Source organism: Ranitomeya imitator, chromosome 4 (assembly GCF_032444005.1).
Source record: "Ranitomeya imitator isolate aRanImi1 chromosome 4, aRanImi1.pri, whole genome shotgun sequence".
In the NCBI taxonomy this organism is placed as follows: domain Eukaryota; kingdom Metazoa; phylum Chordata; class Amphibia; order Anura; family Dendrobatidae; genus Ranitomeya; species Ranitomeya imitator.
The window spans coordinates 580,793,554-580,818,412 of record NC_091285.1 but is presented as its reverse complement, the minus strand read 5'-3'; the positions used below and the strand labels follow the sequence as shown (position 1 = coordinate 580,818,412).

The 24,859-nt window shown below is 44.0% G+C and overlaps 1 protein-coding gene and 1 long non-coding RNA gene across 2 annotated transcripts in view; one reads left to right on the top strand and one right to left on the bottom strand.

Moving 5' to 3' along the window:
• Positions 1–20,567, top strand: part of CLN6 (CLN6 transmembrane ER protein) — a 48,416-nt gene extending 27,849 nt beyond the window's left edge. The window contains exons 4-7 of the mRNA XM_069766419.1: positions 1,534–1,722; positions 1,895–1,950; positions 19,221–19,343; positions 19,814–20,567. Of these exons, the coding sequence (XP_069622520.1) occupies positions 1,534–1,722; positions 1,895–1,950; positions 19,221–19,343; positions 19,814–20,084 (639 nt within the window). The 3' untranslated portion in view covers positions 20,085–20,567. The remainder of the gene's footprint in view (positions 1–1,533; positions 1,723–1,894; positions 1,951–19,220; positions 19,344–19,813) is intronic.
• On the bottom strand, positions 3,867–4,793 carry LOC138676800 (uncharacterized). Its single transcript, XR_011320825.1, has 3 exons — positions 4,673–4,793; positions 4,342–4,556; positions 3,867–3,940 (listed from the first exon to the last, which is right to left on the bottom strand). It is a non-coding gene; the product is annotated as an uncharacterized lncRNA (long non-coding RNA).
• Positions 20,568–24,859: the final 4,292 nt, after the last annotated feature.

Genomic DNA, 24,859 nt, shown 5'->3' with positions numbered 1-24,859 from the left:
ATAGCAATCAGGACGAAGTCCCTGGAAGAGCTGCAGAGGAAAGACGTTCTGTGTGCCAAAGGATGCTGGAACAGTAGCTATTTTATTTAATGCGAACATCTTAAAGGTGTTGTCCAATGTCTAAAACTACATCTGTAATTAACTATCCTTAAAAGCAAAGTACTTTTCTAATTAATACTTGTTTCAAAATTCTCTACCGCTTCCTTGCTAGCCTCGCTTCCAGTTTATTGTTATGGCTTTTTAAATTCCGATGCCTTTTTTTTTTCCTTTATGCACAGGGACATTTCAGATGATCCGTTAGTTCAGTGGGCTGTTTTGCTCTGCTGTCCCTGCCTCCTGCTTGCTTCATTGCCCCTGCTTGCTGGAAACAGAATGTGATGAGTGTCGGGGTTGGTCTATCCTGACTGTCCGACTACTCAGTGTGTTCTCTCTCTTAGCTGGTGGTCTGTCAGTGCGCTTCTGCTATAAAACCCTCTCTGAACGCCGGCAAGGAGAGAGAACACACAGAATATGCTTTGGTATAGACAGCCGGCGTATTCTCAGTCTGGTTTATATTTTTGCAGCCTGGTATTCAGAGAGACTTAGGTGCAGAACTCGCTGACAGACAACCAATGTATACTGCTGAACATGCGACAGTTGTCTATTCCTATACATACTCTGTGTTTTCACCCTCAACAGAAGTAAAAAAAAATTAAACGAAAATAAAGCTGATTACTTCTGTTCCAGCGTCTTTTTGTTTGTTTTTTCCTGCAGCACACCTTGGATACCTAGTCCCGACTTGCAAGACGTCTGTCCATTAGGGAAGAGACTGTATGCACTGTACAAATTTAACGCATCTAAACTTATTTTATGTCCTAAAGTGGACAATTCCTTAAAGGGAACCTGTCAGCAGGATTGTGCACGGTAACCCACACACAGTGTCAGGTTGACACCGTTATACTGATTACAATGATACCTTGGTTGATGAAATCCGTCTTGTGGTTGTTTAATCTTTATTTTCAGTTTTGAGTTAATAATTTTATTTTTTTTAAATATGTAATATTAATTATATTAATTATGTAAACTAAGGGGCAGGTCAGTGAGGGATCAGTGACCTGTCAGAGGCCATACAGATGAATACCTAAGCAGTGCACCACATGAAGACCCCTCACAGGCTGCCCCGGGGCACGGGCATATCATTAACTCAAAGCTGAAAATAAAGATTAAACAACAACAACAAGACGGATTTCAGCAACAAAGGTATCCTTGTAATCAGTATAATGGCGTCGACCTGACACTGTGTGTAGGCTACTGTGCACAATCCTGCTGACAGGTTCCCTTTTGAATCCTTTCTTGACCCCAAATTGCCATCATTAGGAGTCTATATAATTACTACTATATCAGAAGTCAGGAGTTCTATACCGGTCTTGTATTCTGACACAGTAAATGTCTGGGTGTGCAGTTGTAGATACAATGATGTATATCTTATTTAACTTTTTTTTTTTTTTTTTTTAAGAAATCTTAACACATCAACTTTTTTGGTATCTTTTGCAGTTGATAGAAAGATCTCCAAAGACCCTGCCTAACTCTGTGATTTACATCAGCATTATGACGTTTGTCATGGGGGCCAGTATTCACCTGGTGGGAGATTCTGTCAATCACCGATTGATCTTCAGCGGATACCAACTTCATCTGTCTGTGCGGGACAACCCAATAATGCAGAATCTACAGCCCACCACCCTGGTGAGAAGGTGGAGGGGTAAACTGGGAAAGGGGTTCGGCAGCCAAAAAGATATCAGTCGGGATAAGATGTATCTGTATGCATTATGTAGTAGGGGAATCTGAACTTGTGTTTGTGCGCTATCCATTGTCGTACACTGCTCCGCGCCTCTTATTTTCTTCCTTTACATTGCAGGTGGACTCTTTTGAGTTGTTGTACTACTATGACGAGTACTTGGGACACTCCATGTGGTAAGACATTAAACAATATTTGTTTAACCAGCTACAGTGCCTTGCGAAAGTAATCGGCCCCCTGGAACTTTTCAACCTTTTCCCACATATCATGCTTCAAACATAAAGATACCAAATGTACACTTTTTGGTGAAGAATGAAGTGGAACACAATTGTGAAGTTGAACGAAATTTATTGGTTGTTTAAAATTTTTGTGGAAAATCAAAAACTGAAAAGTGGGGCGTGCAATATTATTCAGCCCCTTTAACACTAGGACTACTGGACTCGTGACCCCGCCTAGAACTACTGAAAGGAGTCATTTTGACTCCTTGCTTGTTTTTGTTTATTTTTAGAGTTTCATTTGTGGTTATTTATTAATAATTATATTTTTTGTAATGTATTATTATTGTGAGATCCAACAGTAATGCTTTTGATTGTTTTTTTTCTGCTTTTCTTATTTTTCTACAGAAAATAACAATAATTATAATAGACGTTTTTCAAACATTTTTTTTTATTCAAGTGCACACATATAAACAACAACTGAAGAACAAAAAGCAGAGAAAATGTAGGTGGAGGAGCATAAAAATGAAAATATGGCGCAGAATTCACCTTCTAAACATTTGGTGTTTCGCATTTTAGGCATTGCCTTTGATCTATGGCAGTACATTGCCCACACAAAGACTTACCACAAGTCTTACAATTGCCGACAGATCTATTTTTCTTGCACTTTTCTTTGATCTGGCAAAATTTTGTTTGAACCATCACTTCTGAACATGTAGAAACTTTGGACGTGGAACCCTTTTCCCTATCTGTGACATAAGAACCACTCAACTCTCTCACAAGCGTTTGCAAGAATGCCTTGCGTGACATTTTTTGGTGGGTAATGTCCTTGAATATTATACATGCATTTATACCCGCAAAGTCTAAGGCATTTTCAAATGCATGAACAGGCCATCTCCTTGTGGATGTTCGTGTGGTATATTTTCGTGCCATCTGATCCACTACATCTACTCCATATTTTGTTTCATTGTAAAACTTTACAGTTTCTGGGTTTTTTTTAGCGGAATCAGACGCAACAACAACATCTGGATGGACGGAAATCAAAATGACAACATTTTTGTTGGGCTTTCCTTGATATACTGTAAGTGTAAAATTGTCTTCATTTCTAAACACTTTAGTGTTGTACAATTCCTCTTTCATGGATTTTATTTCTTTAGGCACTTCTCGCCTTATCTTATTCAGTGTTCCCACGATGGTTGTTCCTTTGCTTTTTAGCTGTTTAGCTAATTTTAATGAAGTAAAATAATTATCGGTTGTAACATTGCGACCTTTTTTCAAAAACGGGTCCAATAACTTCATTACCACATGGTCAGCTAAACGGTCCTCAGCACGGCGTGTGTCATCTTTGCCTAGATAAGGGAAGCCATTTGCCAGATATTTGCTCTCCTTATCAACAGCTAGCCAATATTTGTGGCCATATTTATCTGGTTTGGAAGGCATGTACTGCGTGAATGGACACCTAGTTTTGCTTGGGAAAAGTTGCTCATCCACCGTTATGTATGGGCCAGGTTTGTAACACGCAATACAATTTTCAATAAACCTGTCCCACACAGTAGAAAATAGAGCAAACTTGTCCGTTTGCAGTCTCTCCAATCGAGTAGATTTCTCATCAAATCTGAGAAACCTCATAATTTCAACAAAGCGGTCCCTAGACATTGTCGCTTTGCAAAACGGTATTCCCCAGTCATTACACCAAATACTGCTAATCGAGTGACGGTTCGTGCCAGATATTCCACGAGCATAGAATATCGCAATGAATGCATCTAGCTCCTCATCAGATAGAGTAAACTGTAAATTATTGTTCCTGCATGCTTCTGCAAGCGTACAGTTCTTTATATGTGTCAATATATATGAATCAAAAAATAAACGCCATGCGCTCAAAGACCAGGAGGATGGTCACGAGGCAACATAACTGCATGAGCCCGATCCCCAGTTGATGTGCTTGGAATATCTGGAAAAAAGTTGATGAATATTTAGAATTTTTGTTTTGTAAGGGTCCGTGCACACTGGCTGGATTAGCGGCGGAATATCCGACCGGATATTCTCACCACAATCCGGCCCATACCTGCCCGCTCAGGTACAGAGCGGAGTTTCATACCTGAAGCTCCGCTCCAAACCCCGGGCTGGAGCCGCTGTCTGGGACGGAGCCGTGCTCGCGCGTAAGCAAGCGCTGCTCTGTCCCTGACAGCGGCTCCAGCCCGGGGTTCGGGTCGGAGCTTCAGGCATGAGCGGGCAGGTACGGCCTGTATTGCGGCAAGAATATCCAGATGGCTATTCAGCCAGAATTCTGCTAGTGTGCACAGGCCCTAACTCAGTGTGTGGAAGAACAAATAAATACACATAACTACTTACCTTTTGGATTTGTTCCTTCTGAGTCTTCAGATTCACTTGATATGTTCTGAGGAATGAAATCTTCATCACTGTCAGAATCAAATACATGTTCCTGCAATTCGGATTCCGATTCATCCTCCGGTATGGATTGCAAAGTAGCCAGAATATCCTGAGGCTTTATCAAACGTCTTCTCTCCATATTCCTCACAAATTCCATAATTCTATATAGTTCCCTGCTGAAAAATAGAAATGAAATGAAAACTAAAAGAAATAATAACTGTTCTGCCACCTTCAAAAGTAGGTGGGCTGAATCAGTTGACAGACAGCTAAACTATTTCATAACAATTCATACCTGTATGAGTCTTCAGAGCTCGTATGTCTGCGTCTGTTCTCTTTGTCTCTTCAGCTGAACTGAAAGTAAAGTTACTATCCAGAATACTGTCTCCTGCTAGGACCTTAGAAAAACACCACCCTTCATTAGCATAAGATAAGAGCCTAGAGTAAACAAGCTATTTTGTTCAGCATTACACAGTAATACAAGCAGGTAAAACACAAGGAAAATGTGAAAAATATAGTTCTTACCGATAACGGTATTTCTCTGAGCCCATGACGGCACCACGGAGAGAGGGGATCCGCCCACCAAGGACAGGAAACCTACGGATAAAAAGGCGGTACCACTCTCCTGCATCAGTTGTTTACATAGATAATGATGGGAGACTACTAAGACATTTGTAAAAATTTTAACTGTTTAGCATAACAAGATACCGCGTGACTTTAAATTATAATAGACTATGGCACTATTTCCATGTGTGCACCCATAAGTGAAGGGAGGGAATGTACGGGTGCCGTCATGGGCTCAGAGAAATACCGTTATCGGTAAGAACTATATTTTTCTCTGATCGCCCATGACGGCACCACGGAGAGAATTACATAGATAGTACATTCAGGGAGGGACCACTGCCTCCAGAACCCTTTTACCAAAAGTAAGGTCTGAAGAGGAGATTAGGTCCAATCTATAGTGCCTATAGAATGTGGATGGTGAGGACCAGGTAGCAGCTCTACATATCTGGTCTATGGAAGCTCCGGCCTTCTCCGCCCAGGAAGTTGCTACTGCCCTTGTTGAGTGAGCTTTAACCTCCCCGGGAACGGGCATCCCACTTGCTGAGTATGCTAGGCTGATGGCGTCCGTGATCCATCTTGCTATGGTGGCTTTAGATGCTTTTTTCCCCTTCCGGGGACCCTGGAAACACACAAACAGAGAGGAATCCTCCCTACTCTCTCTAGTGACTTCTAGGTAATGTAAAAGACATCTCCTTACATCTAGTGTATGTAGATTTTGTTCCTCCTTATTTTTAGGATTGGGACAGAAGGAGGGAAGAGATATCTCTTGAGACCTGTGAAATTTTGAAGCCACTTTCGGGAGATATGCTGGGTCTGTTTTTAAAACAACCCTATCCTCTAGAAATTGTGTGTGAGGAGGCCTGGCTGAAAGGGCCTGTAAGTCGCTGACCCTACGGGCAGAAGTAAGGGCGACTAAAAGAGCTGTCTTGAGGGATAGCGTTTTTATTGTAGATTCATGTAATGGTTCAAATGGAGAACTAGTCAGGGCTTTAAGGACCAAATTTAAGTCCCACAGAGGAACCACTTTTACTGGCAGAGGCCTAGATCTTCCTGCCGCCCTAATGAATCTAGAGACCCACCTATTTGAAGCCAAGTCAAAATTAAATAGAGCACCTAATGCTGCCACATGGACTTTTAGGGTACTGGTGGCTAACCCCATTTCCAACCCGTTTTGCAAGAACTCTAAAATGGCATTAATAGGAATTTCTTTCCCTATTTTAGCGCCTGAAACGGGCAGGAACTTTTTCCATATTTTGCCGTACTGTTTTGTTGTAACCGGCTTCCTACTTTTCAACAGAGTTGAAATTAACCCTGAAGAGAACCCTCTGCTTTCTAATATTTTCCTCTCAAGAGCCAGGCTGTCAAGTGTAAGTTCTTGAACCGCGGATGATAGATTGGGCCCTGTGACAACAGATCCTGTAGGTCTGGCAATACCCAAGGGTCGGATATCGACATCTTTCTCATCCATGAGAACCAAGGTCTCTTCGGCCAGAACGGGGCAATTAAGATGACCAACGCCCCGTCCTCCCGAATCTTCCTCAGCACTGCTGGAATCAAAATGAGAGGAGGAAAGGCATAGACCAGATGGTGACCCCAAGAAATCAGGAAAGCATCCAGGGCTACTGGGTTCCCCATGGGAGATAGAGAGCAAAAGGCGGCTACTTTTTTGTTTAAATGGCTCGCGAAGAGATCTATTTTGGGAACCCCCCATTTCTGAGTGATCTGGGTAAATATGCCTGGATTTAGTTCCCATTCTCCCTGTTTTAGGCTGGAACGACTGAGGAAGTCTGCCTTGTAATTATCTATCCCTTTTATGTGTAGACTTGTCAGGGATAGAAGGTTGTTTTCGGCTATCTGAAGGATCGAGTTGGCCACTTCCATTAGACTTTTGGAACGGGTACCCCCCTGATGGTTTATATACGATACTACCACCTGATTGTCCGACATCACCCTTACATGGTGAGATTGAAGGACCCCCAGGAATTCCTGAAGGGCAAATTTCACTGCCAGGAGTTCCTTCATATTGGAGGAATTGTTTGCAAGGGACGGGGACCAAATGCCCTGAGCTACAAGGTCGCCCAGATGAGCCCCCCACCCTGAGGGGCTTGCGTCCGTTGTTAGGACCTTTGATATCGGGATTACCCATGGAACTCCCTGGGAAAGATTTTCCTGCAATGTCCACCAAGTTAGAGAGAGATTGGTGCGAGGAGACAATGTTAACCGCCCGTCTAAATGCTGTCCTAGGCGGATTTGCTCGGACAGTAGCTGCCATTGGAGATCCCTCGAATGTAGTTGGGCCCACTGGACTGCTGGGATGCAAGAGGTCATAGAGCCTAACAGTGACATGCCCTGTCGGAGAGTTATAGAGGGGAGAGATTGTACTCTTGATGCTAAGCTTTGTATCTTTTGTAATTTGCCCTCTGGGAGCCGGCATTCCATTTTTCTGGAGTCTAGAGTGAGACCTAGGTACTCCTGAACCTGAGAAGGCACCAGTTTGGATTTCTCTAGGTTTATTAGCCAGCCCAGGTTTTTTAGAGATTGAATCACTAAATCTAGCTGATTCTTGCAATGTTGCTGGGAGGAGCCTATCACCAGGAAATCGTCCAGATATGGAACGATCAGGGTGTTTTCTTCCCTGAGGTGAGCCATTACCTCCGCGACCAGCTTTGTAAAAACCCTCGGGGCTATTGCTAGGCCGAATGGAAGAGCTGTAAACTGGAAGTGTCTTAGGACTCCCTTGATGTGGATTGCCATTCTGAGGAATCTCTGGTGATCCTTGTGTATTGGGACGTGATAATATGCGTCCTTCAAGTCCAGGACCACCATGAAACACTGAGGAAACAGCATTTTGATTGATGACTTTATCGTTTCCATTTTGAATGCTTGAACCTCTAAGTAATTGTTTAGATTCTTCAGATTGATAATGGTCCTGAAGGAACCATCTGGTTTTTTCCTCAGGAATAGAGGGGAATAGTACCCTTGCCCTCTTTCTTGAGGGGGAACTTCTAGGAGTACTCCTTTTTTTACTAACCCCACAATCTCGTTTTCTAGAGTTAACTGTTCTTCTGCTGAGGATCTGGTAGATGTTACCTTGAAGGAGGGACGAGGGTACCTCTTGAATGTTAACCTCAGTCCTGATTCTATGATGTTTAGGATCCAATGACTGGAGGTGATCTTTTTCCAGGCTGGGAGAAAGAGAGATAATCTCCCTCCCACCTGGGGTGAACCTTCATTGTGGAGGTTTCTTGCTGTCATTGAGGTTTTTATTGAAGATAAATCCTTTATTTTTATTTTTCTTATCGTCCCACTTCCCCTGGCCTTTCCCTGGGTTCTTACGGAAAAACCTCTTGTTCCGAAAGGGCTTCCGATAAGAGGGGAGACCCAGAGAGGGGAAGGACTTTTTCTTGTCCCCGGCTTTCTCTAAGATGTCGTCTAGAGTCGACCCAAACAGAAACTCCCCTTCACAGGGGATGGTACAGAGTTTCGTTTTCGTTTGTAGGTCGCCTGGCCAATTCTTAAGCCAGAGGGCGCGCCTGGCCGCATTAGCAAACACTGCTGCTCTGGCGGATAGCCTGATGGAGTCGGCCGAGGCATCGGCTAGGAAGGCCGCAGCCCCCCTCATTACGGGTAATGTATCCAGAATTGAGTCCCGGGAAGTTTTCCCCTTTAACTGACCCTCTAGTTGGTTCAGCCAGATCATCAGGGAGCGCGAAGTGCATGCAGCTGCAACTGCCGGCTTCAGGCCTCCTCCCGCTGCCTCCCAAGAGCCCTTGAGAAATGCATCTGCCTTTTTGTCCATTGGGTCCTTCAGAACCCCCATGTCCTCAAACGGGAGGGCGAATTTCTTTGAGGCTTTAGCAATTGCCACGTCTAATTTCGGGGCCTTCTCCCAAAAGGAGCACGATTCTTCCTCGAAGGGGTATTTCCTTTTTGGAGTTAAGAGAGTCTTCCTCATGGGCTTTTTCCATTCCTTCTTAATTAGGGCTGCAATTGCTTCGTTAAGCGGAAAAGCTCTCCTCTTTTTCTGTTCTAGGCCTCCAAACATAATGTCTTGTACTGTTTTTTTAGGATGGGAGTCTACCAACCCCATGGTGCTTCTTACTGCCTTTATGAGGCCATCAGTATCCTCTAGTGGGAAACAGTTATGTCCCCCCGAGGAAGAAGTAGATGATGAGGATGAGTCGGAGGAGACGGAGGACGCTGAACTCTCACTACCACTTTCGGATTTTGAGGCTGGAGATGGAGACCTATGCCTGGTCTTTCTCCTTTTTTTCCACTTTTTAGTGACCTAAAAGTGTCCTCTACTTGTTCTTTAATTAGGCTCTTAAGATCTGAAGCAAACCCTGGAAGGTTTTCAGACACAGTTTGTTGAATGCAAGTATTGCATAGTCTTTTATCACATGTAGGTGGAAGGTCCTCTCTACAGATGGCGCAACTTTTGTGTTTAGTTTTAGCTACGCTTTTCCTCCCCTAAAAAGAGACAAATAACAATCTTACTGTCTCTGACATTCACGAAGATCCACTTACCACCTCCAGGACCCATAAATACCGATTGGGGGTTCTCTGCCTCTGGCTTTTTCCCCGACGCCGTACTGGACTCCTTACTGTGTTGAGACCTTTGGCGTTCTTTGCTGGTGTCCTGGTGCCCTTTCTGCTGCCGCCTTTTTTGCTGCTGCTGCTGCTGCTGTGGCGATACTGCAGGTGGAGGTGATTCGGGCGGAGGTGATGCTGGGTCACTCATACTGCTGCTGGTCTGCGTGCCTTGAACTCGGCTGAGTTGTCGCTCCTATTCCCCTTGAAGCTCCTGCCTATTACTGCAGAGCCACCAAGAGGATGAGGGTTCTACTATTTGAACCCTCCCGCCGCTTCCCTGCACCTGCGCAGTAGCGACTGATCATAGGAGGAGCGGTCGGCGCCTGCGCAGTAATCCGACTCAAAAACACGCTCTAGCGGTAATCCGCGCCGTCCGACCGGAAGACCCGCCGGCGCCTGCGCAGTGCGCATCAAGCGCCCCGCCGAAACATACGGGCGGCTTCAGAAGCACCCCCGGCGCCTGCGCAATGCACACCAAGCTCCCGGCTGGAGCCACGCCGGCGCCTGCGCAGAGCGCGCCCCGGCCAGAAGCCCCGCCGGCGCCCACGCAGTATACACCAAGCGCTCGGCTGGAGCCACGCCGGCGCCTGCGCAGAGCGCACCAAGCGCCCAGCCGGAAGCACCGCCGGCGCCTGCGCATACCGGCGCTCTGCAGACCTCGCGAGACCAGCTGGATACCGGGCCTGCGCAAAGCAGCGCCCGGAAGCAGATCTGGCGCTGCTGACCGGCACCCCCGGTCCTATGCAGCCCCAGTAGCGCAATACCTGCACGCCTGATGGCGATGCAGTGTGCAGACTGACGCTTGATTTAGGGAGGGTCGCGCTGCACCTCCCGCAACCACAGAGGGACCCCCCTGGATGTTGCCGCTGCTGCATCTTACCTGGGGAGGTGACCGCGAACTCCTTGTCACCTCCCCCGCACACCCTGTCGGCCCACTGGCTCCCAGCGGTGGCGCTTCGGGTCACCACCCTAGCCGAGGCAGAGGGACCCCAGCTGCCTGAATCGGACTGGTTGGCCCCGGATCCAACGACGAACTGGTAAGTCCGTAGGTCTCCCATCAAGGACAGGAAACCAACTGATGCAGGAGAGTGGTACCGCCTTTTTATCCGTAGGTTTCCTGTCCTTGGTGGGCGGATCCCCTCTCTCCGTGGTGCCGTCATGGGCGATCAGAGAAAAGTTGACATGTAAATTGAACTACATCTATATGAACATCAGGGTAAATAAGACAGAGTGAAAAAATTATGCACAAAACTTTATAGCAACATTTAGTGACAAAAGGACCTCAAAATATAGTAGGGAGTCAAAATGACTCCCTTCAGTAGTTCTTGGTAAATTTTGAAAAAAACGCGCAAATTTTTTACCAAAATTATTTATTCTCACAAAATCTTTTTTCACATCATATTTGAGGAAAAGTCACCGAGTTTCAAGCCGGAATTCTGAAAAATGTAGTCACAGAAGAGAAATAAAAAACGAAAGGAGTCAAAATGACTCCATCAGTAGTTCTAGTGTTAACTTAATACTTTGTTGCACCACCTTTTGCTGCGATTACAGCTGCACGTTGCTTGGGGTATGTCTCTATCAGTTTTGTACATCGAGAGGCTGAAATTCTTGCCCATTCTTCCTTGGCAAACAGCTCGAGCTCAGTGAGGTTTGATGGAGATCGTTTGTGAACAGCAGTTTTCAGCTCTTTCCACAGATTCTCGATTGGATTGAGGTCTGGACTTTGACTTGGCCATTCTAACACCTGGATACGTTTATTTGTGAACCATTTCTTTGTAGATTTTGCTTTGATTGGGATCATTGTCTTGTTGGAAGACAAATCTCCGTCCCAGTCTCGGGTCTTTTGCAGACTCCAACAGGCTTTCTTCAAGAATGGTCCTGTATTTGGCTACATCCATCTTCCCATCAAATTTAACCATCTTCCCTGTCCCTGCTGAAGAAAAGCAGGTCCAAACTATGATGCTGCCACCACCATGTTTGACAGTGGGGATGGTGTGTTCAGGGTGATGAGGTGTGTTGCCTTTACGCCAAACGTATCGTTTGGCATTGTTGCCAAAAATTTAGATTTTGGTTTCATCTGACCAGAGCACCTTCTTCCACATATTTGGTGTGTCTCCCAGGTGGCTTGTTGCAAACTTTAAATTACACTTTTATGGCTATATTTGAGAAATGGCTTTCTTCTTGCCACTCTTCCATAAAGGCCAGATTTGTGCAGTGTACGACTGACTGTTGTTCTATGGACAGACTATCCCACCTCAGCTGTAGATCTCTGCAGTTCATCCACAGTGATCATGGGCCTCTTGGCTGCATCTCTGATCAGTCTTCTCCTTGTTTGAGATGAAAGTTTAGAGGGACGGCCGGGTCTTGGTAGATTTACAGTGGTATGATACTCCTTCCATTTCAATATGATCACTTGCACACTGCTCCTGGGGATGTTTAAAGTTTTGGAAATCATTTTGTATCCAAATCCGGCTTTAGGCTATGTGCACACGTTCAGGAATTCATGCAGAAAATTCCTGAGAATTCCGGACATTTTCTGCATGAAATCCGCAAGAAAACTGCATGCGTTTTTGCCGCGATTTTGCCGCGGTTTTGACGCGTTTTTGCCGCGGTTTTTTCCGGACACTTCCCAATGCATTTTGGAGTGGGAAATCCGCAAAAAGATAGAGCATGTCCGGATTTTGTGCGGTATGCGTTTTTTTTGCGGAAAAAAACGCATCATGTGCACAAAACATCCGGAATTCATTCTAAATGATGGGATGCTTATTGTATGCGTTTTTTTTGCGGTTTTATAGCGTTTTTATCGGGAAAAACCGCGAAAAAACCGCAACGTGTGAACACAGCCTTAGGCCATGTTCACACAGTGCGTTTTTTACCGCGGAACCGCGGCGGTTTTGCCGCTGCGGTTCCGCAGCTGTTTTCCATGCAGGGTACAGTACACTGTACCCTATGGAAAACAGGACACACTGTGCACATGGTCCGGAAATTGTAAAAAAAAAAGCCGCGCTGAATAGCTCCCGGAAAAAAGAAGGAGCATGTCAATTCTTCTTCCTGAACCGCAGCGGTTCTGCACCCATAGACCTCCATTGTGAGGTCAAAATCGCAGTAAAACCCGCAGATCAAAAATATATCTGCGGGTTTTACTGCGATTTGATGTGCAGAACCGCTGCAGCAGGAAGTGCGGGGGAGCGGGCGGAAGTGCGTGGGCGGAGTGTGGCTGCCCCCCCGTGCTCCGATCCCGCCCCCCCGTGCTCCGATGCCCCCCCCCCCCCGTGCTCCGATGCCCCCCCCCAGTGCTCCGATGCCCCCCCCCGTGCCCTAATCTCCCCCCCTTATACTTACCCGGCGTCCCGGTGTCCGTCCGGCCGTCTTCTCCCTGGGCGCCGCCATCTTGCAAAATGGCGGGCGCATGCGCAGTGCGCCCGCCGAATCTGCCGGCCGGCAGATTCGCTCCAAAGTGCATTTTGATCACTGAGATATAACCTATCTCAGTGATCAAAATAAAAAAATAGTAAATGACACCCCCCCCACTTTGTCACCCCCATAGGTAGGGACAATAAAAAAATTAAGAATTTTTTTTTTTTTTTTTCACTAAGGTTAGAATAGGGTTAGGGTTAGGGGTAGGGTTAGGGGTAGGGTTAGGGGTAGGGTTAGGGGTAGGGTTAGGGGTAGGGTTAGGGTTAGGGGTAGGGGTAGGGTTAGGGGTAGGGTTAGGGTTAGGGGTAGGGTTAGGGTATTTTCAGCCATTTTAGCCCTAAAAAGCTTCCTAGGAAACACACAGTAAAAAAAGGATAAAAAAACCCATCAAAAAACGCATCAAAAAACGCATCAAAAACGCATCAAAAAAGGACAAAAAAAGGACCTGCGTTTTCTGCCAAGAGCTGCAGTTTTTTAAAAAAACTGTCCTGAAAAAAAAAGGATGGAAATCCTGAACGTGTGAACATACCCTTAAACTTCTCCACAACAGTATCACGGACCTGCCTGTTGTGTTCCTTGGTCTTCATGATGCTCTCTGTGCCTCAAACAGAACCCTGAGACTATCACAGAGCAGGTGCATTTATACGGAGACTTGATTACACACAGGTGGATTATATTTATCATCATTAGGCATTTAGGACAGCATTGAATCATTCAGAGATCCACAATGAACTTCTGGAGTGAGTTTGCTGCACTGAAAGTAAAAGGGACAAATAATATTGCACGCCCCACTTTTCATTTTTTGAATTTCCACAAAAAAATTAAAATAACCAATAAATTTTGTTCAACGTCACAATTGTGTTCCACTTGTTGTTGATTCTTCACCAAAAATTTACATTTTGTATCTTTATGTTTGAAGCATGATATGTGGGAAAAGGTTGAAAAGTTCCAGGGGGGCCGAATACTTTCGCAAGGCATTGTATGTCTGTGCTCATTTCTTCATACACACTGGGACACAGCTTGGCAGTGGGCCTGGAATTCCAATGTGGCAGGTTTCTTGTCCCCCAAATTATCTTAGTTTCCAAAGTTGAAGAAGAAAAATAATTTTTGACTCCGTCACTTCTACTTTTGATAGCAGTGCTGGTAAACGTTGGGCATCTTCAGTTTGAATGTTGGTCTTTACAATGCAGTTACACCAGAAAACTGGAGTAAGTGTATGGCTATACTTTCCCCACTGTTGGCGTCACTTAGGAAGATAATTAGATTGATGCAGGGCTAATCTAGATTTAGGGTATGTGCACACGTCAGCATTTCTTGCAGAAATTTTCCTCACAAAAACCGGACATTTCTGCCAGAAATCCGCATGCGTTTTTACCGCGATTTTACCGCGATATTACCACGTTTTTGATGCGTTTTTGACGCGTTTTGGGTGCGTTTTTTCCCAAATGCATAGAATTGCGGGAAAACCCAGAAAATCCGCAAAAATAATGAACATGCTCATTTTTTTTACTGTGATGCGTTTTTTTCACGGAAAAAAACGCATCCATGTGTACGAAACATGCAGAATGCATTCTAAATGATAGAATGCATAATGTATGCGTTTTTAATGAGTTTTTATAGCGCTTTTAGCGAAAAAACGCGAAAAAACCCAAACGTGTGCACATAGCCTTAGTGTTGCTGTGTCAATGCCATTAGATGTTTTACCATTTGTGGGCTTTTTTTTTTTTTGTCATATCAACGTTTTTGCATGAAATTCTTCAAAATGGCACATGTGATTCATGAACTTTGTATACAAAATCCAAAATTCTATTTATTTTTCTTTAGCCCTTGTTTGCAAATTTTTTTTATCACATAAATTCACATGTTCTGCAAAAATGTCACAAATTTTTCAGACGTACGTAAAATCACCCCGTGAGGGAGTATGTTTCCACACAAAAAAATTGGTACTTTATTAAAAAGTTGCAGTTGCTGAATCAACTAATAAGTTGTCTGGTGCAGCAGCTGCATGTGTCGCGGCTGTGTGAAAGTCACAACACATCGTATTCGGGTTCCTGCTGCAGCTATTCAGTAAGCTCTATTAACGAGCCAAATAAGGAGGGAACCGATGATATTCGCTCATGTCTATCTATTAACACATTTGTGTTTTTTTTTTTTTTTTTTTTTTTATAAACTACAAGGTTTGTCCATGATCAAAAAATGGTTTCTGATTTTATTTTTTTGTATAGAGATGTGTCTTGTATTGCAGTTCAGCCTCATTGACGTCAATAGAGCTAAGATAGCAGACCCATCCCAGGTCAATTGTGGTTCTGTATCTACAAAAAAAATCTTCCCATTTTTCATAAACCTTTAATGGAAGCAGACTTGTATTTACTGCGTTTGTTTTTTTTTTTCCCTATATATAGAGCAAGCCTTTTTATCCTCATATCTTAAATGGAATCGGTCAGTAAGATCATTGGTAATATTTTATTTCTATAGCGCCAACATATTCCACAGCCCTTTACAGAGGTGCTTTCTACTGGCAATAAAGACATTACAGAATAAACATACCTCTGATATCTGTAAGACTGATCACAAGCTTACAATCTATGAGGAATTAGGGGGGACACAAAAGGTGAATGGTAGAATGTGCTTATATTGTACAATGCGGCCATAATCTACCAACTAGGGTCTGCACATACCTGCATGAACCTGTCACCAGCCAGTATGTGCACAGTACAGACACAGAGGGCTAATACGTGCATGGAGGGTGTGAACAGATGCTACGAGGTCATGATTTTGAAGAAAATGTTGTATGGGCCAAACTGGAATAATTAGATAAGTGAGGTGGGGCGATAGGCCAGTCTTAAGCAATGCGTGTTTAGGCCACACTTAGAACTGTGGGTATCAGGAATCATCTGAATTGTTCTGAGTGGTGCATTCCAAAGAACTGTCACAGCTCTCGAGAAGTCTTGCAGACGGGAGTGGGAGGTTTGGATTTTGAAGTCATTAGCAAAATGGAGGGCACGAGTAGGTTGGTAGACTGAGAAGAGGGAGGAGATGTACAATGGTGCTGAAATGAGATTAATATGTTTATATTGGGCTGTGTATTGGATGGGTAAACGGTGCAATGACTGGCACAGGATGGAGGCGTCAGTGTAGCGGTTGGAGAGGAATACGATCCTGCCTGCTGCATTCAGGATTGATTGTAGGGGAGAGTTTGGCAAGAACGAGACTGATTAGTAGAGAGTTGCAATAGTCCAGACCAAATTGAATAAGAGTGACCATAAGAGTTTTTGTCGAAACAAAGGTAAGAAAGGGTTGAATTGTATAGATGTTTATGAGATATAAGTGACGTGAGCGGGTGAGTGATTGGATGTGGGGAGTGAAGGAAAGATCTGAGTCAAATATGACACCAAGGCAGCGGGCATGTTTCTGAGGGAAATGGTGGAGCCACAAATAGAAATGGCAATATTGCGCATAGATAGGTGGAGGTCATAATGTTAGAGACAGTGGAAAGACAATCCTTGGTATTTTGTATTAGGGTAGGGGTGATGTCAGGGGACGATGTGTATAATTGGGTGTCATCAGCATATACTGGATGGTACTGAAAACAGAAACTATTGATTGTTTGTCCAATAGGGGCAGTATACAAGAAGAGGAGGGGGAAAGGACTGAACTTTGAGGAACCTCGACAGTAAGGCTGGAATCTCACCAGCGTAATGCATCCAATGCGATATGCTAATGACCCTCGGCTCCCGCTCTGCTGCGAGCGTGATCAGAGTGTCATGCTACTGTGCTGCGATTCTCTCACATGACACGATCAGAGCACAGCTGTGGAGGAGGCGGAGAAACTACCATAATTTCTGATGTTTCACTCTCACCCATAGACTTGTATGGGTGCGAGTAAGCGGATTCTCGCTTCCAATCTCAGCTTGCTTTAATTACTCTCTCGTGCTGAATGAGAAAGTAATCAGAAATGTGATCTGCCCCATAGAATAACACTGGGCAGAGTGGAATGTGATGTTTTATCACATAGCAGTCAGCCATGTTATATGGTAGTGTGACTCCGGCCTAAGGGTGCGTGTCCACTGTCCGGATTTACGGCGCTTTGGACGGAGCGGAAAACCCACTCCACCCAAAGTGTCGCCCCCTTCTGAACGCGCGGTGATTCCGGATGTGTTCATTGCACACATCCGGAATCTCCGCACCTCATTCATAGGGCCCTGTGATTTACCTTGCGGCGACGGAGCGTCACCGCAAAGTAAACAGACATGCTGCAGTCTAAAAAGACGTGCCGCATGTCCGTAAACGCAGGGCCGCCAGGTGCGTGTTCGCACGCATAGTGGAGACGGGATTTCATAAAATCCCCTCTACTATGCTGCAATATCTGGACGCAGCTGGTTGAACGCTGCAGTTGTATGCAGCGTTCAATCCGAAGCTAATCCGGATGTAAACCGGCCCGTGGACACATACCCTTAGGGGAAGAGTAGTGGCAGAAGAGATAGGAGGAGAACCAGGAGAGGGCTGTGTCCTTGAGACCAATTGAGTGTAGCATAGTGAGGAGGAGCTGGTGATCCACAGTGTCAAATGCTACAGACAGATCCAGGAGAATCAGCTTGGAGCAGTGACCATTAGATTTAGCTAGCTAGGATCAACCCTCCTGAACAGTCTATATGGGCATGTAGGTCATAGGAAGCTGAATAACATGATACCTTATTTGCTATCTGATGTATTTTTCCACAGAAACCCACGGTTTCTTACAGCCAGGACCTGCCGCTAACAATCGCAGGTAGAGTGGTGATCCACCCGCAATTGTTAACCTGTTATTAGCCACTGTCAATCTCTGACTTCGAAATTTAACATGCGTCGGCATGCGTACGCGTCATTCTCTCCGCCCGTGACGTGATTGTGGGTTGTCATGACAGCCGGGGGTCAGCTTATGCCTGTCATTAATAAGCTCCTTTGAAACCCAGCTTTTGGCCAGCATTCATTGGAGACCGTGATCTGTGCTGTATGCAGAGATGCTTTGACATTGCTGTATATAGCACAAGCAATCGGACTGTCACATCTTCATGCCCCCTAAGGAGGCTAACAATAACAGTAAAGAGTAAAAAAGAAGTTTTAAAAAAGAAAAAAAAAGAAAAGTTCAAATCGCCACTTTTTTTCCCCCATTGAAAATAAAGATATCAAAAATTCACACGTGTCATCACTGCGTTCAGATAAGTCCGAACTATCAAAATAAAAAAACAATTAACCTGATCCGTAAACACCGTAAACGAAAAAAATTCAAGAACGCCAATATTACAGGGTTTTTTTTGTTGTCGCAATTCCACAAAAAAATCTGTAACAAGCGATCAAAAAGTCACATCTATTCCAAAATTCTGATAATAAAAACGTAATCTCGCCCAGGAAAAGATAAGCCCTCACACAGCTCCATTGGTCCAAAAATAAAAATGGTGCCGTAACCCCCCATCATTTTCCACCACTAAAATAATGATTTAAAAAAATGGAAATGTTGGGTATTGCGATAATGATATTGATGAGGAGAATCATATTGTAAGGTCATTTTTACCACTAATTGTGTTTTGTTGTTTTTTTCACACTTTTCCCACACTTGGAATTTTTTTCCCCATTTTCCAGTACACTATGTGGTAAAATGAATGGTTTCATTCAAAAGTGCAACTTGTCCCACAAAACAACTAGCCCTAATATGTCTACATGGACAGAAAAATAAGAATTATGACTCTGGGAAGAAAGGGAGGAAAAAAACAAAAATTGACCGTGGCGGGAAGGGGCTAAAAATGAAAGGGGGTGTTAACAGTATGAGACTTGTAGATCAAGAGAGCAGACTGTCAGCCATTACTGGTAACATCCCCTTTCATTTATAATCTACTGCAGAGGCAGATCTCAGGGAGATCTATGTCCGGCCGATAGATCTTAACTCATTTACACATGGAAAAATGTAGATTTCTCTGGAATAAATCACCTTGCTATCTGCTATCATTTTATTCAGCTTCCTATGACCTGTGCCTAGATGGTTTAGGAGGGCTGATCCTACTGACAGAGTCTCTTTAATCCACATCCTAGGTTAAAGTGTGGTGACAGATCCATTTTGATTTTGTTTGGTTATTATTTATGAATTATACTTTTCTATTAATTTTGTGAGGCCTCTGATGCAGAACAGAGCATTGACATCCTTTTAGTTTTTCAGCGGTGCTCAGAGCCTTTACTTTATAAATCTGTATAAAATGCCATTAATTGTTGCATTTTCTTCCTTTTCTTTTCCTTAGGTATATTCCATTTTTTCTCATCCTGTTCATCTACTTCTCCGGTTGCTTTACGACTGTGAAACGGGAAAGCGAGATGCCCTTATCCGCCTGGTCATTGCTGCTCCCAAGCAGCTTGTATTACTGGCAAGTATCTTTTATAGCTTTGCTTCTAATAAATGGGTACAACTCGATTTCCCTACATGATTGATGCTTGGCTATAAGATAAAATACACATAATAAAAAGTGGACTCGGACCCAAATTTATACGAATTGTCAGTTCTGAGATGGTAAGAGATCTGCGTAGAGGTGAGTGGACCCGGACAGAAATGTTCAGCGTTCGTACCGGACAGTCACTGTTCGGGCCTGAACGCCAAACATGGACTTTCTGCTTGAAGGTGCAGTGTTCGGGGTAAGTCCGTGTTGTGGCGGAGGAGAGAGAAATATTTGGGTATTCATTATTTTTAGTGAGGTTCGGATTCTGGTGGAAGTTAGGGTACCGAATATTCTAAAAAGTTTGGGTCGGGTACCAGAACTTGAACGTCCACCCATCCCTATTACTGAACTATGAAATAAATCTGAATATTTGTCTTAGTTTTCTGTGCTATTTCTTACAGGTACCTGGTGACTGAGGGGCAAATATTCATCATCTTCATATTCACCTTCTTTGCAATGCTCGCTCTCATCTTGCACCAGAAGCGAAAAGGCCTACGCCTGGACAGTAATGGCCTTTTCCTGCTCCTCTCATTTTCCGTCACTTTGCTCCTCATAGCCGCCTGGATTGTCTGGTTGTGGAATGACAAAATCCTTCGCAAGAAATATCCTGGGGTAATATATATTCCCGAGCCCTGGGCTTTTTATACCCTGCACATCAACAGCCTGCACTGAGCATGGAGCATGCGAGAAGCCGACACCTGGTCTTCCTTTTGTAGTCACTTATAGGACTGGGACTTGCTATAGACTTCCAGTCATTTCCCTTTAAGACCCAAATAGAGGGAAGGAGGAGGAGGAGAACCTGTTTTCTTCTTACCGTAGTAGATTTTGCCATTTTTAATGCAGAATAATGATACTTTAATACATGGCAATTGCTTTTTTTCCACCACTGTGTTCTCTGTTCCATTAACCTACTGTTGCAGGAAGGGCAAGGTAAGCTTGGCAGGGCAGCGCAATACTTCTATGGATCGCTGTCTGCCCGGAGCTCCGGCCCAAAGGATTTTGATCTAAGGACATGTTCAGACAATCAGTTGTAGATCTGCATCTTCTAGGAATTGTTATCTGTCGTACATGACGGCAGATGGTGCAATAAGTCATCTCAGAAATGTCTGCAATTACCCCCAGATGGTTATTTCAGAATAAAAGCTATATTTTCTATTTATTGTGAAGTATTATCATTTCTTCAGACTTGGGTTGTAATTGATTGACTTTCATAGATAATCTTTTTAGACTTTGTTTACACCAGTTTTGTTCTGTATGTTTTATTTTATTAAATTAACAGTAAAAGCCACAGTAAGAGGAATTAAAACTCCACCAAAATTCAAGACTGAACACTGCAAAAAGGCAGCGGAATTTACCTGCCCAGGTCTCTGAACTAATGCACTATCAGGATGCAGCAAACTCGTATAGAAAAGATGGCGGCAACAGAGGCGCAAAATACTGATGAGACAACCACTCATAACCTACCAGGCCATAGAGGGGGTGATTGCTTAGTATTAAAATTGCACACAAAAAAAGACATATAGGGTGCTGGTCACACTCAGGTAATGCCCAGTGTCTGGCTTACAGCCTATTAGTGACCCCCATACTGTTAAATTAGGCGTGCTGCCCAGCACTTTGTAAGTGCACCCCATGAGAAGACACCCTAGTTTTCAATGTCAACACTGATGGGCTTGACTGCATCCTGAATATTAACCCCTTCACGACATGCCCCGTACTATTACTGTGGAGGTCGTGTCTCCCGCTTTGATGCAGGGCTCCGGTGGTGAGCCCACCTCAAAGCCGGGAAATGTCAGCTGTTATGTACAGCTGACATGTGCGTGCAATATCGGCAGGAGGAATCGCGATCCATCTGCCGGTATTAACCTGGCAGCGTTTGACAGCGGCATTTAACTACCGGTTCTGGCCGCGCGGCCAGAAATGAGCGCATCGTGACCCCCATCACATGATCGGGGGTCGGCGATGCATCAGGATGGTAACCATAGAGGTCCTTGAGACCTCTAAGGTTACTGATGCCGGCTGCTGTGAGCGCCACCTTGTGGTCGGCGCTCATAGCAAGCTTGCAATTCAGCTACATAGCAGCGATCTGATGATCACTGCTATGTAGCAGAGCCGATCGAGTTGTGCCAGTTTCTAGCCTCCCATGGAGGCTATTGAAGCATGGCAAAAGTTTTAAAAAAATGTTTTTAAAAATATGAAAAAAATAAAAAAAAATATAAAAGTTTAAATCAGCCCCCTTTTGCCCCATCCAAAATAAAACAATAAACCTAGACATATTTGGTATTGCCACGTTCAGAATTGCCCGATCTATCAGTAAAAAAAAAGATTAACCTGATTGCTAAACAGCGTATCGAGGAAAAAAATTAGAAACGCCAGAATTAGGTTTTTTTTTTGGTCGCCGCGACATTGCATTAATATGCAATAATGGGCGATCAAAAGAACGTATCTGCACAAAAGTGGTATCATTAAAACTGTCAGCTCAGCGCGCAAAAAATAAGCCCTCACCCGACCCCGGATCACAAAAAATGGAGACACAATGGGTATCGGAAAATGGCGCATTTTTTTCTAATATGAGTTATTGGTCAATATTTTGGCCAAAATGTACAAGCTCCCAAGGGTCCACATCCTTGAGAATCCTAAGGGTGCGTGTCCACTGTCCGGATTCACGGCACTTTGGACGGAGCGGAAAACCCATTCCGCCCAAAGCGCCGCCCCCTTCTGAACGTGCGGTGATTCCAGATGTGTTCATTGCCTACATCCGGAATCTCCGCACCCCATACCTAGGGCCCTGTGATTTACCTTGCGGCAGTGGAGCGTCGCCGCAAGGTAAACAAACATGTTGCGTTCTAAAAAGAAGCGCCACATGTCTGTAAACGCAGGGCCGCCAGGTGCGTGTTCGCACGCATAGTGGAGACGGGATTTCATAAAATCCCCTCCATTATGCTGTAACATCTGGACGCTGCGGTTGTACGCAGCATTCAATCCGCAGCTAATCCGGATGTAAACCGTTCCGTGGACACATACCCTAACACTAAATTAACAGCAAAAGCACAGTAATGGGAATTAAAATTCATCATCATGGGGTAATAGAAGCAATTAAATTACACCAGCAACAGCAACAGCTGCTATCGCCACCCTCAAATAAATAGCTCTCATTGGGCGATGCTGGCATCACTCACCCTGCTTCCATCACTGCACCCTGATTATTTTGAGAGTGTTACGCGCCCGGCATCTATGCCTGCCTCCTGATGGCTTCTCATTTGAAGGAAAGAGACGGCAGTGTCAGAAGCAGTGACTGTGGCAATGGCCATTGAAGATACAGGTATCAGGCACAGATGAGGTGTGGCTGCAGTGACTTCTTCCTCACCCCCTAAAATATTTTCCTGAGAAAAAGTTCAGGTACCCATTGTTTTCAATAGGGTTCGGGTTCTGGTACCCGAACTGAACTTTCTCTAAAGTTCGGGTCACGCACCAGAACATAAACGTCCACGGGTATGCTCATCCCTAGTTACAACCCATTTGTTGGTTTAGGTTATAGTGTGTGTGAGTGAATGGCAGACAGCTAGGATTGACTTTGACTGACAAAGGACCGCTTCCTCAAGAGATCTTACAGGGTCTTCAAGAGGTTTTAGTCAGATTTATGAGTTGCGACTTTTTAAAGTTGCAATTCACTCCAGTCGGGTATTGGTGTTAAAATGTGAAAATCCGTTCTGAACATAAGTGTTATGTAAAGATGCGGCAAATTTATAAAACATAATGTAATAATAATGGCTAATAGTTTTGTGTGTTTTTTTAATTATTATTTTATCAGATCACCATAAAAAAATAAAATTATTTTATATCTGTTCTAGCAAAAACAATCTTTGTTAATTTGGTAGGTTCATAACACAATGAATAATAAAAATAAGATACTGTAATAGCGCATTTACATGAATGATCGGCGGCCTCAAGTATGGAAGAAAATATAGAAGTACAAATAATGCCCATTTTTCTATGTGTATTGTGCTCTGTACTTTTCAGCATATTTCAGCTATGTTGTCTGTCACTACCGAGCCACTAATGGATCAAATATGGAAGCAAATACTCTCAGAATAAGATGCAGTGTACTTGCAGGCTCCGTTCACTTCTGGGAAAAGTGTAAATAAAGTATGGCACCAATATATACAGTGGAACGTAATACATTCAGGGAATATGGACATGAGATGGTCCTGATGGTCTGACCTGACCTCCAGAGCTGGGACCTCCCAAATGCAGAAATAGAGCAGATGAGAAGCACACTTCTGTAAATGAACCTTATGGTAATACACTTTAAGTGCTTTCACAAGTGAGCATTAACATTGGCTTCCGCTCATATCTATAATGGAGACTGAAAGTGGCCTGTGGACCTCTCTGACTACAAATGGACCCACATCCCCCGGGAAGCCCTAAACCAGTAAATAGCGGCAGGCAGGAAACACTTTGGCCCCTATTCTTCATTAGTTTCGTCACTTTTCTGGTGTAATTTGCTTTTTCAGTGACTTTAGTCTTTTTTGATGTTTCCTCAACCACATTGCTTATCTAGATGTTTTAGAATCATAAAATAGGACTTTTACTAAAAGTCACGTTTTTTGGCGCATGTCACTCCTTTTTCTCCACCCACGCCTTCCTGGAGTAAGGTTTATGGGGTTTTAAATCTGGTGCATTTTTGCAACTTTTCAAAGAATGTGCTACTTTTTGATGTTGAAAAGTAGCATGCTTATGAGATGTGTATGCAATGCGTTTCTCACATCCTTTTGCAATTTTGAATCAGCATGTTATTGTTGGGGATTTGAGTTTCCTGGACTTTAATAAACCCCTTTAAAAAAAATGCCTGATGCTGAGAACATCCATATATTCCTGGGTAGAGACTTCTCAGAATATTTTTCTCCTATTTTCTGGCAAAACCAACCTGCAGCTATGGCCACTCTTTACTTGATGATGAACACTACTGAACAGCTCCTGTGTAACTAGGTGTTCTCCCAGGAATTTGGGACTGGCTATCCGCCCGTTGATGCTCCGAGAAAGCATCGCCGATACTGGGTGCATCCACTCCTCTGTAAATGGCCTACAAGAGGGCATCTACGTATGCACCCAGACAAATTTTATGCTTACTGTAGAATGTCGCTGACCACCTTTTGATCGGCTACTGGAGGAACTTCGCCCAGGCCTTACTATTCAGAAGACACGCTTTCTCAGATGCATTTCTAAAGAAGAACGACCGCTGCTTACACTGAAGTAAGATGACAGATTTTTCTCTTATTTGTATTTGAAATAATTCTCCTTTGTCTAAATGTTAATACAACATTTTCCAGATTCATAATTGTGACTCAAATAGTCACCAACTACTTCAATGTACCTCCACATACATGCAATGAAAATACCGCAGAAACAGCAGAAGCTTTTGTTTTTATATAAAAATATCACAAAGCCTT